General features: G+C 48.4%; 1 protein-coding gene across 3 annotated transcripts in view; it reads right to left on the reverse strand.

Moving 5' to 3' along the window:
- FAM184B (family with sequence similarity 184 member B) overlaps nucleotides 1-15,356 on the reverse strand; it is a 151,003-nt gene that overhangs the window by 13,256 nt on the left and 122,391 nt on the right. For all 3 annotated transcript variants that reach the window (XM_054485848.2, XM_054485847.2, XM_063663551.1), the window contains exons 11-13: nucleotides 12,662-12,815; nucleotides 7,341-7,495; nucleotides 1,773-1,945 (exon numbers count right to left, since the gene is read on the reverse strand). In XM_054485848.2, the coding sequence (XP_054341823.1) occupies nucleotides 1,773-1,945; nucleotides 7,341-7,495; nucleotides 12,662-12,815 (482 nt within the window). The remainder of the gene's footprint in view (nucleotides 1-1,772; nucleotides 1,946-7,340; nucleotides 7,496-12,661; nucleotides 12,816-15,356) is intronic.

The following is a 15,356-nucleotide window of genomic DNA, read 5'->3' on the forward strand; positions in this document are numbered from 1 at the left end:
GCGGGAGAATCACGAGGACAGGAGTTCGAGACCAGCCTGACCAACATGGTGAAACCCCGTCTCTACTAAAAATACAAAAAAAAATTAGCTGGGCGTGGTGGTGCCCGCCTGTAATCCCAGCTACTCAGGAGGCTGAGGCAGAAGAATCACTTGAACCCAGGAGGTGGAGGTTGCAGTGAGCCGAGATCGCACCACTGCGCTCCAGTCTGGGCAAAAGAGCGAGACGCTGTCTCAAAGAAAAAAAAAGAAAAGAAAAAAAATTAAATGAACAAGTACAGTCAAGGCTCAGAGCAATTTTGGGCCAACACAGCAGGGTTCAATGTGCACAGCTGACAAATATTAAGAAAAAAGGAATCCTCCAGACATTAAAATGACAAAATTATGAGCAATTTTATGATTGGCATTAGGACATTCAAAAACTTAGATGAAATAGATGAATTCTTTGAAAGATACTGCTAAAGCTCACTTAAGAAATAGATAATATGAAATATCCTATGTCTTTAAAGAAATTGAATTTGTATTAAAAGCTTTCCAACAAGAGGAAAAAAGGCTCTTGAGTTCAGGATTGATGATAGGTTTTTCACTTCTACAATTAACCAAGCGTTTCATTCATGCTAGGGACATGCCAAGCCTCCTGCACACATTCCACTGCACTCTACAACAGCCCTGATAGGCCAGGTTTTTTGTTTTGTTTGTTTTGTTTTTTGAGAGATTGTGGCTCTGCCGCCCAGGCTGAAGTGCAGTGGCCGGATCTCAACTCACTGCAACCTCCACCTCCCAGGCTCAAGCAATCCCCCCTCCCCAACCTCCCGAGTAGCCGGGACTACAGGCATGCACCACCACGCTTGGCTAATTTTTCTATTTTTAGTAGAGAGGGGGTTTCACTATGTTGCCCAGGCTGGTCTTGAACTCCTGACCTCAGGTGATCTGCCTGCCTCGGCCTCCCAAAGTACTGGTATTACAGGCGTCAGCTACCATGCCAGCCGAGGCTGGAATCTTATCCCCATTTTACAGAGGACTTGGTCTGGGAGAGGTCAGCTAACTCACCCAACCTCACACAGCTAATTAAGAGCGCACAGCTAGTTAAGAAGACACTGCATGGTCTGAACTATTCCACCACACTGTCTCCGTAAGGTTGGATTTGATGACACTTTTGGTCCAGTTCTCAGCTCATAAATGCCCTGATTTGCAGGGAAACAAACAGGACTCCCTCTTTTTTTTTTTTTTTTTTTGAGACGGAGTCTTGCATTGTCGCCCAGGAGGGAGTGCAATGGCGCGATCTCGGCTCACTGCAACCTCCTCCTCCCGAGTTCATGCGATTTTCCTGCCTCAGCCTCCGGAATAACTGGGATTACAGGCACACACCACCACGCCCGGCCTTTTTTTTTTTTTTTTTTTTGTATTTTTAGTGGAGACAGGGTTTCACCATATTGTCCAGGCTGGTCTGGAATTCCTGACCTCGTGATCCGCCCGCCTCTGCAAACCAAAGTGCTGGGATTACAGGCGTGAGCCACCGTGCCCAGCCAGACTCCCTCTTTTATTTCAAGGCACTTCCTCTGCGGTTTTGAGATATAGAATTTCTGGAGCTCTGGGACTTTTCATGGGTCAGAGGAGTTAACATCTGTGAAATGTTGGCGCATTAAGTGTCTAGTGTCTTGTGGGGCAGGATGCCGAGGCAGTGACCCATTTCAGGTCTCAGGCTCAGCGAGCCGCAGTAGGGGGAGGGAAGGAGGGTGGCGGGGGGGTGGGGGGTGGGGTGCCGGGTCACCCACCTGCGCTGGTCGCGGAGCTTCTGCGCCTCCTGCTGATGCTGCTCCACCTCCGCGCGCAGCCGCCGCACCGCGTCCTGGAGCTGCGCGTTCTCCTCCCAGAGCCCGCATCCCTCGCCGGAACCCTGCCCAGCAGCGCCCGGTGGGGAGCAGGCCTGGCCCGGGCCGCCCCACTCCTGAGGAAGGCAACCAGGAGAGGTGTTTTCAGGAGGCGCAGGGGCGGACAAGGCAGAAAGGGCCAGAGATGTGCTGCGGCGAGATGGAGACCCACTGGCGCCCCGCCCAGGCTGGAGCCTGAGGCAGGCTCCTGGGTCCCCTGCAGGGACTCCCATCTAGTCTCTTAAAAATTTCCTGCTTTGGGAGTTGGCCAAATCTGGCCCTTAGAGTTTAATAAAACTGCTGAGCCAAGAATGGGGCTTGCATCCAAATGAACACCAACCAAACTCCACACTCCACCTGCTGGGGTGCCCTCCATGCCTGCCTCAGTGAAGTCTTCCCTCCGTGAAGTTAAGTGTTCAGTGAAGTGACACTGCCTCAGTGAAGTCTTCCCTACCTCTCGGGGAACTGATAAGCTTTCTCTAATACCACCAAATCTTGCTAACTCTGGCTCTAAGGGGTGACACTGAAGAGAATATGTGTCCATGCTGGTTTCCTTGGCTAGACTGGGAGCTATTCCTCTCTTCATCTTTCCAACCCTGTAGCACCTAGCCTAGTGTATTCTATAGGTGCCACGTGAATGCTTGCTAAACAAAATTGTGCTAGAGTGTCAATAGTTAGGTAGAAACACAAAGATTGCTGTCCAACAGCAGATGGAGTCAGATTTAATCTGTGATTAGTGAATGTTCCAGTCTTCAAATTCACTCAAACATGCCCGACCACTTGTGCATGTATCAGTTCACTGCACACAGTAATTGCACAGCTGTGCACGGGGAGAATCTGTGGCCCAGGCCCCATGTCTCTGCCTTCCTGCCCTGGGGTTGGCATGGTGTGGGATGCCCGTGGGCACCCACTTGGCACTCTCACATGCATAGCCTGGAAGAGCAAGAGCAGGGGGATTACTGCTCTGTGGGGACAATCCTTGACCAATGGAGGACAGAAACAGATGGAAAAATGCATTCCCCTCTTGGGTCTCTGGGTGGGAGAGATGAGAATTAGATCCCAGTAGGACAGACTCCACCTAGCTCAGCGGTGGCCAGCTTGGGCCTGCAGCCTGGCATTGTGTCCCCTCCCCTTTCCGACTCCTGCTGCCTGGGCTCTTCCTCTTTGCTGACACCCCTGCATCTGCTCTCTGTGTGGGGTATCACCTGACACCACATTTTCCTTCTAGAGGGTTCAGGGCTTCCCTCCTATGGGGCAAAGGTGAGGGCTGGTGCATGGGTGGCCAGGTATTGGCTCATGTACTCAGTGCTCCTTGGCTTCTATCCAGAGCCCTCAGGTGAACACTGACTCCCTCCATGGCCCAGTCCCCAGCTGTCTCCATCTCACATTTCCCGTCCCCTCCCATTGGTACCAGTGTCTCCCACCCATCTAAACACTTAATGGAACACGTTCTGTCTTCCCTCTGCTAGACCTAACCACTGGGCTAACCTGTGATCCATCATTTGTTAATATTTTTCACATAAACACAGAAATCGCCTTCCTATGCTCAGCAACAGCTAAATCTGGCACACATGATTCCCATGTCCCCTGGACCTTCAGCAGGACTGGCCACCAATGAATCCTCACCACCCACAGGCACTGGTGGAGACCCTGCTGAGGGCTGGGAGTGGGGGTGGGGAGGCGATGTGGCAGAACAGACGGGTTATCCTCAAAAGACTCCTGATCCAGTCTAGGCAACAAGGACATCTATGAAATGGCATGTCCCCAACAGGACCGGGCGGTAGATCCTAGAGCCAGCTGAGTGTCTTGACAGCAAGTGCTCCAGGATCTCAGAGCCAGAGGGGGCCACTGTGTGCCAGGGAAGGCCCCCAGCATGAGATATGCTGGGCAGCATCTCAGGCAGGAGGAGTGGCACAGGCGAAGGCCAAAGGGAGGGTGCAGATGCCAGGTTTATGAGCCACAGGGAATATGGCAGGACATACAGGTCATAGTCAGTGGTGGAAGCTTTTCAATGCCAAGTTGAAGCATTTGGAGCTTTCTCCTGTGGGAACCACCAAAGGCTTTATGAAAAGTGATGCCGGTCATCCTAATACCAAAGCCTGGCAGAGACACAACAAAAAAAAGAGAATTTTAGACCAATATCCCTGATGAACATCGATGTAAAAATCCTCAATAAAATACTGGCAAACCAAATCCAGCAGCACATCAAAAAGCTTATTCACCACGATCAAGTGGTCTTCATCCCTGGGATGCAAGGCTGGTTCTACATACGCAAATCAATAAACATAATCCAGCATATAAACAGAACCAATGACAAAAACCACGTGATTATCTCAATAGATGCAGAAAAGGCCTTTGACAAAATTCAACAGCCCTTCATGCTAAAAACTCTCAATAAATTAGGTATTGATGGGACGTATCTCAAAATAATAAGAGCTATTTATGACAAACCCACAGCCAATATCATACTGAATGGGCAAAAACTGGAAGCATTCCCTTTGAAAACTGGCACAAGACAGGGATGCCCTCTCTCACCACTCCTATTCAACATAGTATTGGAAGTTCTGGCCATGGTAATCAGGCAGGAGAATGAAATAAAGGGTATTCAATTAGGAAAAGGGGAAGTCAAATTGTCCCTGTTTGCAGATGACATGATTGTATTTCTAGAAGACCCCACTGTCTCAGTCCAAAATCTCCTTAAGCTGATAAGCAACTTCAGCAAAGTCTCAGGATACAAAATCAATGTGCAAAAATCACAAGCATTCTTATACACCAATAACAGACAAACAGAGAGCCAAATCATGAGTGAATTCCCATTCACAATTGCTTCAAAGAGAATAAAATACCTAGGAATCCAACTTACAAGGGATGTGTAGGACCTCTTCAAGGAGAACTAGAAACCACTGCTCAACAAAATAAAAGAGGATACAAACAAATGGAAGAACATTCCATGCTCATGGATAGGAAGAATCAATATTGTGAAAATGGCTATACTGCCCAAGGTAATTTACAGATTCAATGCCATCCCCATCAAGCTACCAATGACTTTCTTCACAGAATTGGAAAAAACTACTTTAAAGTTCATATGGAACCAAAAAAGAGCCCGCATTGCCAAGTCAATCCTAAGCCAAAAGAACAAAGCTGGAGGCATCATGCTACCTGACTTCAAACTATACTACAAGCCCACAGTAACCAAAACAGCATGGTACTGGTACCAAAACAGAGATATAGACCAATGGAACAGAACAGAGCCCTCAGAAATAATACCACACATCTACAACTATCTTATCTTTGACAAACCTGACAAAAACAAGCAATGGGGAAAGGATTCCCTATTTAACAAATGGTGCTGGGAAAACTGTCTAGCCATATAAAGAAAGATGAAACTGGATCCCTTCCTTATACCTTATACAAAAATTAATTCAAGATGGATTAAAGACTTAAATGTTAGACCTAAAACCATAAAAACCCTAGAAGAAAACCTAGGCAATACCATTCAGGACATAGGCATGGGCAAGGACTTCATGTCTAAAACACCAAAAGCAATGGCAACAAAAGCCAAAATTGACAAATGGGATCTAATTAAACTAAAGAGCTTCTGCACAGCAAAAGAAACTACCATCAGAGTGAACAGGCAACCTACAGAATGGGAGAAAATTTTTGCAGTCTACTCATCTGACAAAGGGCTAATATCCAGAATCTACAAAGAACTCCAACAAATTTACAAGAAAAAAACAAGCAACCCCTTCAACAAGTGGGTGAAGGATATGAACAAACACTTCTCAAAAGAAGACATTTATGCAGCCAACAGACACATGAAAAAATGTTCATCATCACTGGCCTTCAGAGAAATGCAAATCAAAACCACAATGAGATACCATCTCACACCAGTTAGAATGGCAATCATTAAAAAGTCAGGAAACAACAGGTGCTGGAGAGGATGTGGAGAAACAGGAACACTTTTACACTGTTGGTGAGACTCTAAACTGGTTCAACCATTGTGGAAGACAGTGTGGTGATTCCTCAAGGATCTAGAACTATAAATACCATTTGACCCAGCCATCCCATTACTGGGTATATACCCAAAAGATTATAAATCATGCTGCTATAAAGACACATGCACACGTATGTTTACTGCAACACTATTCACAATAGCAAAGACCTGGAACCAACCCAAACGTCCAACAATGATAGACTGGATTAAGAAAATGTGGCACATATACACCATGGAATACTATGCAGCCATAAAAAAGAATGAGTTCATGTCCTTTGCAGGGACATGGATGAAGCTGGAAACCATCATTCTCAGCAAAATATCACAAGGACAAAACCAAACACCACATGTTCTCACTCACAGGTGGGAATTGAACAATGAGAACACTTGGACACAGGAAGGGTGACATCACACACCGGAGCCTGTTGTGGGGTGGGGGTAGGGGGGAGGGGTAGCATTAGGAGATATACCTAATGTAAATGACGAGTTAATGGGTGCAGCACACCAACATGGCACATGTACACATATGTAACAAGCCTGCACGTTGTGCACATGTACCCTAGAACTTATAATAATAAAAAAAATAAAGAAAAGTGATGTTGGGCTTTGGGAGAATAGCTGAAGCTGTACATTATGGACTGGAGGGAGAGAGGGCTGGGCTGCTAGGAGGTGACTGCCACCCAGCTAGACCAGGAATGATGGATGTGCAGGGAAGGGGCTGATGGGCAAAGTCTGAGCAAGAAGAGGAAAGAAAGTCGGCACTGAGCCTGGGTGACAACAAAGCTGCTCCACTTAGGGGAACAGCAAGGTCTAGATGGAGCCTATCTGGTAAAATGTTCTGAGAAATTCAAAATGTTCTGCAGATCCAGAGGAGTAGCCCAGACCAGCTGCATTGAGGGCCTATGTAGCCCCAACATCCTGAGATACCATTGCGTCTGAATTATAAATAACATACAGCACTTAAAACCTTTTTTTTTTTTCTTTTCAAAGACCCTGCAGGCCCACCAAGTATCCCACAGCCCTGTGGAGAAGGGTCTTCCCCACTTCGGGCAGGGGGGAGGGGAATGACCGAGTACCCAGAGCCCATCCTTTTTTTTTTTTTTTTTTTTTGAGACAGGGTCTTGCTATGTTGCCCAGGCTGGAGTACGGTGGCACAATCATAGCTCACTACAGCCTGGAACTCCTGGGCTCAAGTGATCCTCCTGCCTCAGACTCCCGAGCCAGGATTACAGGCATATGCCACCACGCCCAGCTAATTTTCAATTTTTTTGTAGAGATATAGTCTTGCTATGTTGCCCTGGCTGGTCTTGAAATCCTGGCCTCAAGTAGTCCTCTGGCTTTGGCCTCCCAAAGTGCTAGATTCCAAGTGTGAGCCACTGCACTCCCAGCCTCAGAGCCCATCCTTTATGGGGCTTCTTACTGCGGCCCTGATGCTGTTCTGGGAGGGGTATGGCTGGTGCAAGGGCAGGGGAGCTGACCTCTGTGGCGATTATGTGATCCTTGCTGTCTCCTGGACACTGGCTGCTGGCTTCCTGTCTGCCCAGAGCCCTCAGCTCGGCCTGCAGTGCCTCCAAGTCCTTCTGGTGCCCAGAACAGGCAGCTTGCTGCTCTGACAGCTCCTGTCTGAGCGACTCTGGAAAAGGAAGAGCAGTAGTGAGTTAGGCACTGGGTCTAGGCTGAAGCCTGTGTCGTGGGGACAACAGTCTCTGGGGCGGGGGTGGATGATGTGGGTGGCTGCTGAAGGCTTGTGGTGGGTTGAGTTCCCCAAACCTTTTCCAAGATAACAGTAACAACAGGGCCATGTGTGAAAACTGTTCTCATTTAAGTCCCACCACCATCTTTTCTGGTATGAATTATGCCCCCCTCCCCACCCCTGCTCCATTTTAGGATGAGGGACCTGAGCATCAAAGAGGGTGAACACAATGCCCAAAGCCACACAGCTATTAAATGGTGGAGTTGGGATGCAAAATTTCAAGTGGTTCTTCACTCTGAACCCCCTGCTTGCCCTCTACTGGTTGGTTAGGATGGGTGGCAGGTGAGGGCAGCATGGCCTGAGCCCAGGGCCAAACCTGTGACAATGCTTGGCCTCAGCATCAAGTTAGAAGGCCAGGCAAAGAACAGGCAATTATCAAATGAGTGAAAGGCCTCTTCTGGGGGTGATGGTCTCAAGTTGGAAATTTTGAAATTTATGTCAACTCTCTTTTATTTTTTTTTTGAGATGGAGTTTCGGTTTGTTTCCCAGGCTGGAGTGCAGTGACACAATCTCGGCTCACTGCAGCTTCCACCTCCCGGGTTCAAGTGATTCTCCTGCCTCAGCCTCCGGAGTAGCTGGGACCAGGCACGCACCACCACACCTGGCTAATTTTTGTATTTTTTTTTTTTAGTAGAGATGCGGTTTCTCCATTTTGGCCAGGCTGGTCTCAAACTCCTGACCTCAGTGATCCACCCACATTAGCCTCCCAAAGTGCTGGGATTATAGGCGTGAGCCACAGTACCCGGCCAATGTCAACTCTTAAGACAAAAATGTTCACAGGTTCTTCTTTCCACTGGTGTGGGGTCTTGGTTGGATCATGGAGGCAGGAGATGGCATGTCATCCCAGCAGGATAGGCACTAAAATGGAATCATCCAGGAGAAATGTGTACGTTCTCTTAAACTCAGGGGAGAGTAAGGCCAGAAACTCGAGCTTCCCCTCTGAGGATGGAGACTGATTTCTAGTACACTAGACACTTCCCAGCATGATTGAAACAATTATTTCAAAATGAATATTTTCTGATAGAGCAGATGCTATTTAGTGAGATATTCCTTTTATAAAAGATACTGTTTAAGTGCTTGTAAATTTGATACTTCACTTTTCTGTAATGAGCTTTTGAGACTCTGTAGTTATTGAAAATAACCTTTGAAACATTGTTCTGATCATTCCATAACACCTAGCACAGGTTTTAGTACAGAGCAAGTGCTCAACATGTATTTGTAAAATAAATGATCTTTAGAGTGAAAATGGATGAGGTGATAAAAGTGTGTTAGTTATAAAAGCTTTCCTATAAGCTTACTAACCTTCCCTCAAAGGTTAACTATATTAAACACATGTAAAAGCATAGTGTATTTGGATGGTATTAAGACGAAAAATTGGCCAGGCGTGGTGGCTCATGCCTGTAATCCCAGCACTTTGGGAGGCCGACGCGGTGGATCACGAGGTCAGGAGATCGAGACCATACTGGCTAACATGGTGAAACCCCATCTCTACTAAAAATACAAAAAATTAGCCGGGCGTGGTGGCAGGTGCCTGTAGTTCCAGCTACTTGGGAGGCTGAGGCAGGAGAATGGTGTGAACCCAGGTGGTGGGGCTTGCAGTGAGCTGAGATCACGCCACTGCACTCCAGCTTGGGTGACAAAGCGAGACTCCATCTCAAAAAAAAAAAAAAAAAAAGAAAAGAAAAATTTACTTGGTAATCTTTCCAGCAGAATTTTGATAAAGTGATTTCTATAGCTTATTTTCTTAAAAAAAATCCAAACACAACCCCATTTTTTTTGAAAACTATTATCACAAGATATATGCAATAAAACTCTTTACCAAATCATAAATTATAGGGTATTCATTCTTTACCCTTCTCCTTCTCTCATACCTTCCCACCATTCGTCTATCCATCTACCTATCCATCCTTCTATCCACCGGTCCATCCCTCCACCTGTCCATCCCTCCACCTGTCCATCCATCCATCCATCCATTCATCTACCTATCTGTCTGTCTACCCATCTGTCCATCCATTCAACTACCGATCCACCCATCGGTTGCCCACCCAATCATCCATCCATCCATCTGTGTGTCCACCCATTGGTCTGCCCACCCATCTGCCCATCCACACATCTCCATCTGTCCGTCTGTCCATCCATCCATCCATCCATCCACTCATCTTTCTGTCCATCCACCCATCCACCCACAGCCCCATCCACTTGTCCATCCATCCATCCATCCATCCATCCATCCATCCATCCATCCAGTCTAGGTTCCAACCCTCTAGTGAACACCCACCCTCCCTGCCCTCTCACAGGGATCTATAGCATTGCAGGTCAGTTGTGTCTCACACAGATATTAGAAGAATAATAATCAGCATCAGGAATATCTCATATCAACCTGCCATTACTGTAGGTGCTTGCACCTTCCCTTGAAGCGTATGATTTGTTGTCATCACAGAGTCCACAAAGCCCCTTCTTCTTGGGAGTGGTGCTGAGAAGCCCAGCCTTTCCCCAAGGTCTTTCCAGGGATCTCTCTTTTCTTTGGGGAAGAACGGGGCTGCTGGGGAATCAGAAAAGCCAGGGAAGGGGTGGCAGGGACATCTGCACTGGCAGCTGCTGCTGGGTGTTGGAATCACCAGGGTGTCCAGCCTGACCTGTACATGGGGAGCCTTGGACCTGAGCCATGTGGCACAGCCTGGGTTCTATCTTTACATGCTGCTAACTTCAGCATTTCCCATGTGGGCACCTCCATTCCAGGGTAGCTGCTAACTGGGAAGTTTACGAAACTCTTTCCTTCCTGCTCCTCACACCACTTCCTCAGAAACAGGCGGTCAGTGGGACACACTTTCTAATGAGAACTCAACCAAGCAGCAAGGTAGAACCTAACTCACTTATGGAGGTAAAGAAAATGCTGTCCTCCAGAATTCTCTTTTTACTTTTTTTCCTAAGTTTTTAAGAGATGGGGTCTTGCTATGTTGTCCAGGCTGGTCTTGAACTACTGACCTCAAGTGATCCTCTCTCACCTTGGCCTCCCAAAGTGCTGAGACTACAGACATGAGCCACCTCACTCAGCACCCAGAAATCTCTTAAGGAGAGCCCTGTCTAGGTTTGGAAGAAATATTTAATAAAGCCAACATGATCTTTCGTGCTCAGCATGAAATGGTGAGAGGTTATTTGTCTTGCTCTTAAGAGTAAGAAAGATGACAGTAAAGGAGAAAATGAGGGACAGGGATGATCTACAAAAATGAGAGAGGTTTCCAGAATCAGGCATACAACATTGAAATATTCAGTCATGGCCGGGCACGGTGGCTCACGCCTGTAATCCCAGCACTTTAGGAGGCTGAGGTGGGTGGATCACAAGGTCAGGAGATCGAGACCATCCTGGCTAACACGGTGAAACCTCGTCTCTACTAAAAATACAGAAAAATTAGCCGGGCGTGGTGGCAGGTGCCTGTAGTCCCAGCTACTCAGGAGGCTGAGGCAGGAGAATGGTGTGAACCTGGGAGGCGGAGCTTGCAGTGAGCTGAGATCGCGCCACTGCATTCCAGCCTGGGCGACAGAGCGAGACTCTGTCTCAAAAAAAAAAAAAAAAAAAAAAGAAATATTCAGTCATAATATAACAGGGAACACTTAGATAGACTTACTGCATACCAGGCTCTATTCGAAGCACTTCTCATGCATTTACTCATGTAATCGTCATTACAGCCCAGTGAAGTGAATGCTATTATTATCCTCATTTTATAGATGGGAGACTGAGGTACAGAGCAGTTAAGCAAATTCCTACCCAAAGTCACACAGCTAGTGAATGTTAGAGCTGGGCTTCACACCCAGGCAGTTTGGCTCTAGAGATCTTTACCTCTGTTAACTTCGAAGATGCTTTGTGTGAGTGGTTTTATTGTTGTGGCAACTGAAAAGGGGCAGAGTTTTGTGCTGGGGATGATGTGGGGGCAGGCAGAGGAAGCAGAGCCTGGAGGCCTAAGATCCTCCAATTTGCCAAAATCTTCAGAACAGAAATGAGAGGTTGAGGCAATGCCATGAAACTCATATGAAGGCTCAGAGATCTGGGTTACAAGCAATAATAATGATGATGATAGTATCTACATGCACTGGGCTCCTGTTATTTGCTAGACACTTTATATTTAATATCTTTTTTTTTTTTTTTTTTTGAGTCTCGCACTGTTGCCCAGGCTGGAGTGCAGTGGCACCATCTCTGCTCACTACAAGCTCCGCCTCCTGGGTTCACACCATTCTCCTGCCTCAGCCTCCCGAATAGCTGGGACTACAGGTGCCCGCCACCACGCCCGGCTAATTTTTTGTATTTTTAGTAGAGACAGGGTTTCACTGTGTTAGCCAGGATGGTCTCTATCTCCTGACCTTGTGATCCACCTGCCTCAGCCTCCCAAAGTGCTGGGATTACAGGCGTGAGCCACCACACCTGGCCTTTATATTTAATATCTCATTTAATCTACACAGTGAGCCTATGAGGTAGGGACAATTATAATTCAATTTTATACAGAAGGAAAATGAGGCTCACAGTAAGCCATCCCAGGTTTCACAGCTAGTTGGTGGCAGAGCCAGGATTGTCCCTGACCTGTGTGCCTGAGATTCCTGGAGCCCTGGCCTGTGAGTCCGAGACCCTGGAGCCCTGGCCTGTGTGCCTGAGAGCCTGGAGCCCTGGCCTGTGAATCCGAGAGCCTGGAGCCCTGCCTGTGAATCCGAGAGCCCTGAAGCCCTGGCCTGTGTGCCTAAGACCCCTGGAGCCCTGGCCTGTGAGCCCGAGACTCCTGGAGCCCTGGCCTGTGAGACCGAGACTCCTGGAGCCCTGGGGCCTGTGAGCCCGAGAACCCTGGAGCCCTGGGGCCTGTGAGCCCGAGAACCCTGGAGCCCTGGGGCCTGTGAGCCCGAGAACCCTGGAGCCCTGGGGCCTGTGAGCCTGAGAACCCTGGAGCCCTGGGGCCTGTGAGCCTGAGAACCCTGGAGCCCTGTCCCTCAGCTTGTCTCTGGTTTCTACATGCAGACCCTGCAGTTGGCCAGGCCCTCCTCGGTACACTATTGGGTGTATACCTAGCAGCAGGGCCTGCTGTGCCTGCATCCTCTCACGCTCCTCCTGCAGCTCTTGCCTGGCCTTTTCCTCCAAGGCCTGGAGCTCCAGCCGGTGTGCCTGGTGTTGGATCTGGAGGCTGTGGCTGGATTCCTTCTTCAAGCGTTCCTCTGTGGCCTGTGAGAAAAAGTGGGGACAAGAAGGCATGAAAGTGGGCACAAGGGTGGGAGACCTGACTCCTTTGCCAAGCTCTTCTGAGCCAGGATGCTCTGAATGCTTGCACTCTCCCATGGAGGGCTTATCAGGCTACAGAGAATGCTGTAGCAATGGCCTGGCGACAGCAGCCAGTTTGTACCAGGTGAACCACCCGCTTCCACAGCTGACTGGGCCAGAGTGGACACTTGTTCTAACCTGGGCCAATCAGAGTTCCTTTAATGTAAATTTGGTATGAAGAGGTGGGAGATAGAGCAAAAGAGACTGACAGACAGATACTGACTCTGTGGCTCCAAATCTACCATTCTCAGGAGCACTAAGGTAACTATCTGACATCTGCCCCAGGACTAGTGGGGTGATGGCTGCTGTCTACGGAGGAAGCCCAGGGCTGGTGTACACAGCAGAGCAGAATGACATAGGGAGGGGTGAGGGGTCCCTACAGCTTTTCAGTCCCTGCTCTTGTTTGGTCCTGAGAACTGTCTGTGTCTCTGACCTTGGGTTCATATTCATTCATTCTTTTTTTCCCTACTTTTTATTTTTGGTTCATTCATGCTTTCACTCAACAAACATTTATTTACTGAAGTCCCACTGTGTGTCAAACACTCAAAGCAAATTCTGTGAGCAGCTGGGTAAACTTTAATAAGTGTCTCTTCACTGCCTGCCTAACTTCACTCAAGCTGGTTTCCGTGAGAGGCACCAAAAAAACCCCTAAGATGTCCATGTCTGAAAACTGAGTATGTTACCTTACATGGTCAAAGGGACTTTACACATGTGATTAAGGATCTTAGATGGGAGATTATCCTGAAATATCTGGGTGGGCCTCGATCACAAGGGTCCTTATAAGAGGGCTGTAGGAGACTCAGTGAGAAAAGAGTTGATGATGGAAGCAGAGGTCAGAGAGAGAGAGAGAGAGAGGGAGGGAGGGGGAGGGAGGGGGAGGGAGGGAGGGGGAGGGCAGGAGGAGGGAGAGAGGGGGGAGGGAGAGAGGGGGGAGGGAGAGGGGGAGGGACGGGGAGGGGGAGGGAGCGGGAGGGAGGGGAGGGGAGAGGCAGGGGGAGGGGGAGGGGGGAGGGAGGGAGGGGGAGGGAGGGGGAGGGAGGGGGAGGGAGGGGGAGGGAGGGGGAGGGAGGGGGAGAGATTTGAAGCTGCTATACTTTTGGCTTTGATAATGCAGGAAGGGACCAGGAGCCAAGGAACTCAGGTGGCCTCTAGAAGGTGGAAAAGGCAAGGACACAGATTCTCTTCTGGAGTCTTTAGAAGGAACCAGCCGTGCCAATTCCTTGATTTTTGGATTTCTGACCTCTAGAATTGTCAGATAATAAATCCGTGTTGTTTTAAGCCACTAGGCTTGTGCTGATTTGTTACAGCAGCAATAGGAAACTAATATAGCTTCTGCTTTTTTTTTTTTTTTTTCAGTTAGCAGAGTTCCAGTTAATATATATCCCCAGGTTTTAGATGAGGAAGTGAGAGATGGGCATTGGAGAGATGAATTTGGTTTCCCAGGGTCACACAGAAAAAGATATGGAAATTATTATCCCCCCATCTTTTATACCTCTTTTTTTATTTATATAGAGGGAGAGTCTCACTATGTTACCCAGCTGGTCTCAAACTCCCGAGCTCAAGCAATCCTCCTGCCTCAGCCTCCTGAACTGTTGGGATTACAGGCATGAGCCACCACACCCCGGCACCCGCCCCTGCTGCCATATTTAACAGAGCAGGAAACTGGGGCTAGAAAGGCGGGGAACCTGCCTGCAGAGAGGTGATGGAAGAGGCAGGATTGTGACCCATGAATGGTGGAGTCCAGGGCCCAAGCCCTTTCCACTCACTCATGCAGTGGGCATTTCACCAGATTTCCTCTGGGATTTTACCAAATGCATGAGGCTCCTGTGAGGGAAGAATTCAACCACCTTTGAGCCCAAGTTGGCCTCCCGAACCCAGCGGGTCATGTGGAGGCTTTCCTCAGCCTGTCTCTGCCACCTGTCACTGGGGATAGCAATAGGGAACTGGTCTCACTCCTCCCAGGGGAAACGCAGTCATTCTGTGCCAAATTTCTTTTTCTTTTTTTGAGACAAGGTCTCACTCTGTTGCCCAGCTGGAGTGCAGTGGCACAATCATGGCTCACCTCAGCCTTGACCTCCCGGGCCCAAGTGATCCTCCCACCTCAGCCTCTTGAGTAGCTGAGAACACAGATGCTCACTACTCCACCTGGCTAATTTTTTTTTTGTAGTGCTTAGTTCTCCCTATGTTGCCCAGGCTAACCTCAAACTCCTGGCCTCAAGTGATCCTCCCGCCTTGGCCTCCCCAAGTTCTGGGATTACAGGCGTGAGCCACCATGCCTGACTGCGAGTTTATTTAATAAAACAGAAAAGGCTCATATTTTTCAAATTCTCTGATACCTTCCTCCTCTTTCCCTTGCTGCAAGGCTCAGAGAACACCAATTGGTGACATTTTTATCCCTAGGGAAATGGGGACGGAGAGGTTGAAGCCTGACTTTGCAAGAGGGAG

The sequence above is a fragment of the Pongo pygmaeus genome, chromosome 3 (assembly GCF_028885625.2).
Source record: "Pongo pygmaeus isolate AG05252 chromosome 3, NHGRI_mPonPyg2-v2.0_pri, whole genome shotgun sequence".
NCBI classification, from domain to species: Eukaryota; Metazoa; Chordata; class Mammalia; order Primates; family Hominidae; genus Pongo; species Pongo pygmaeus.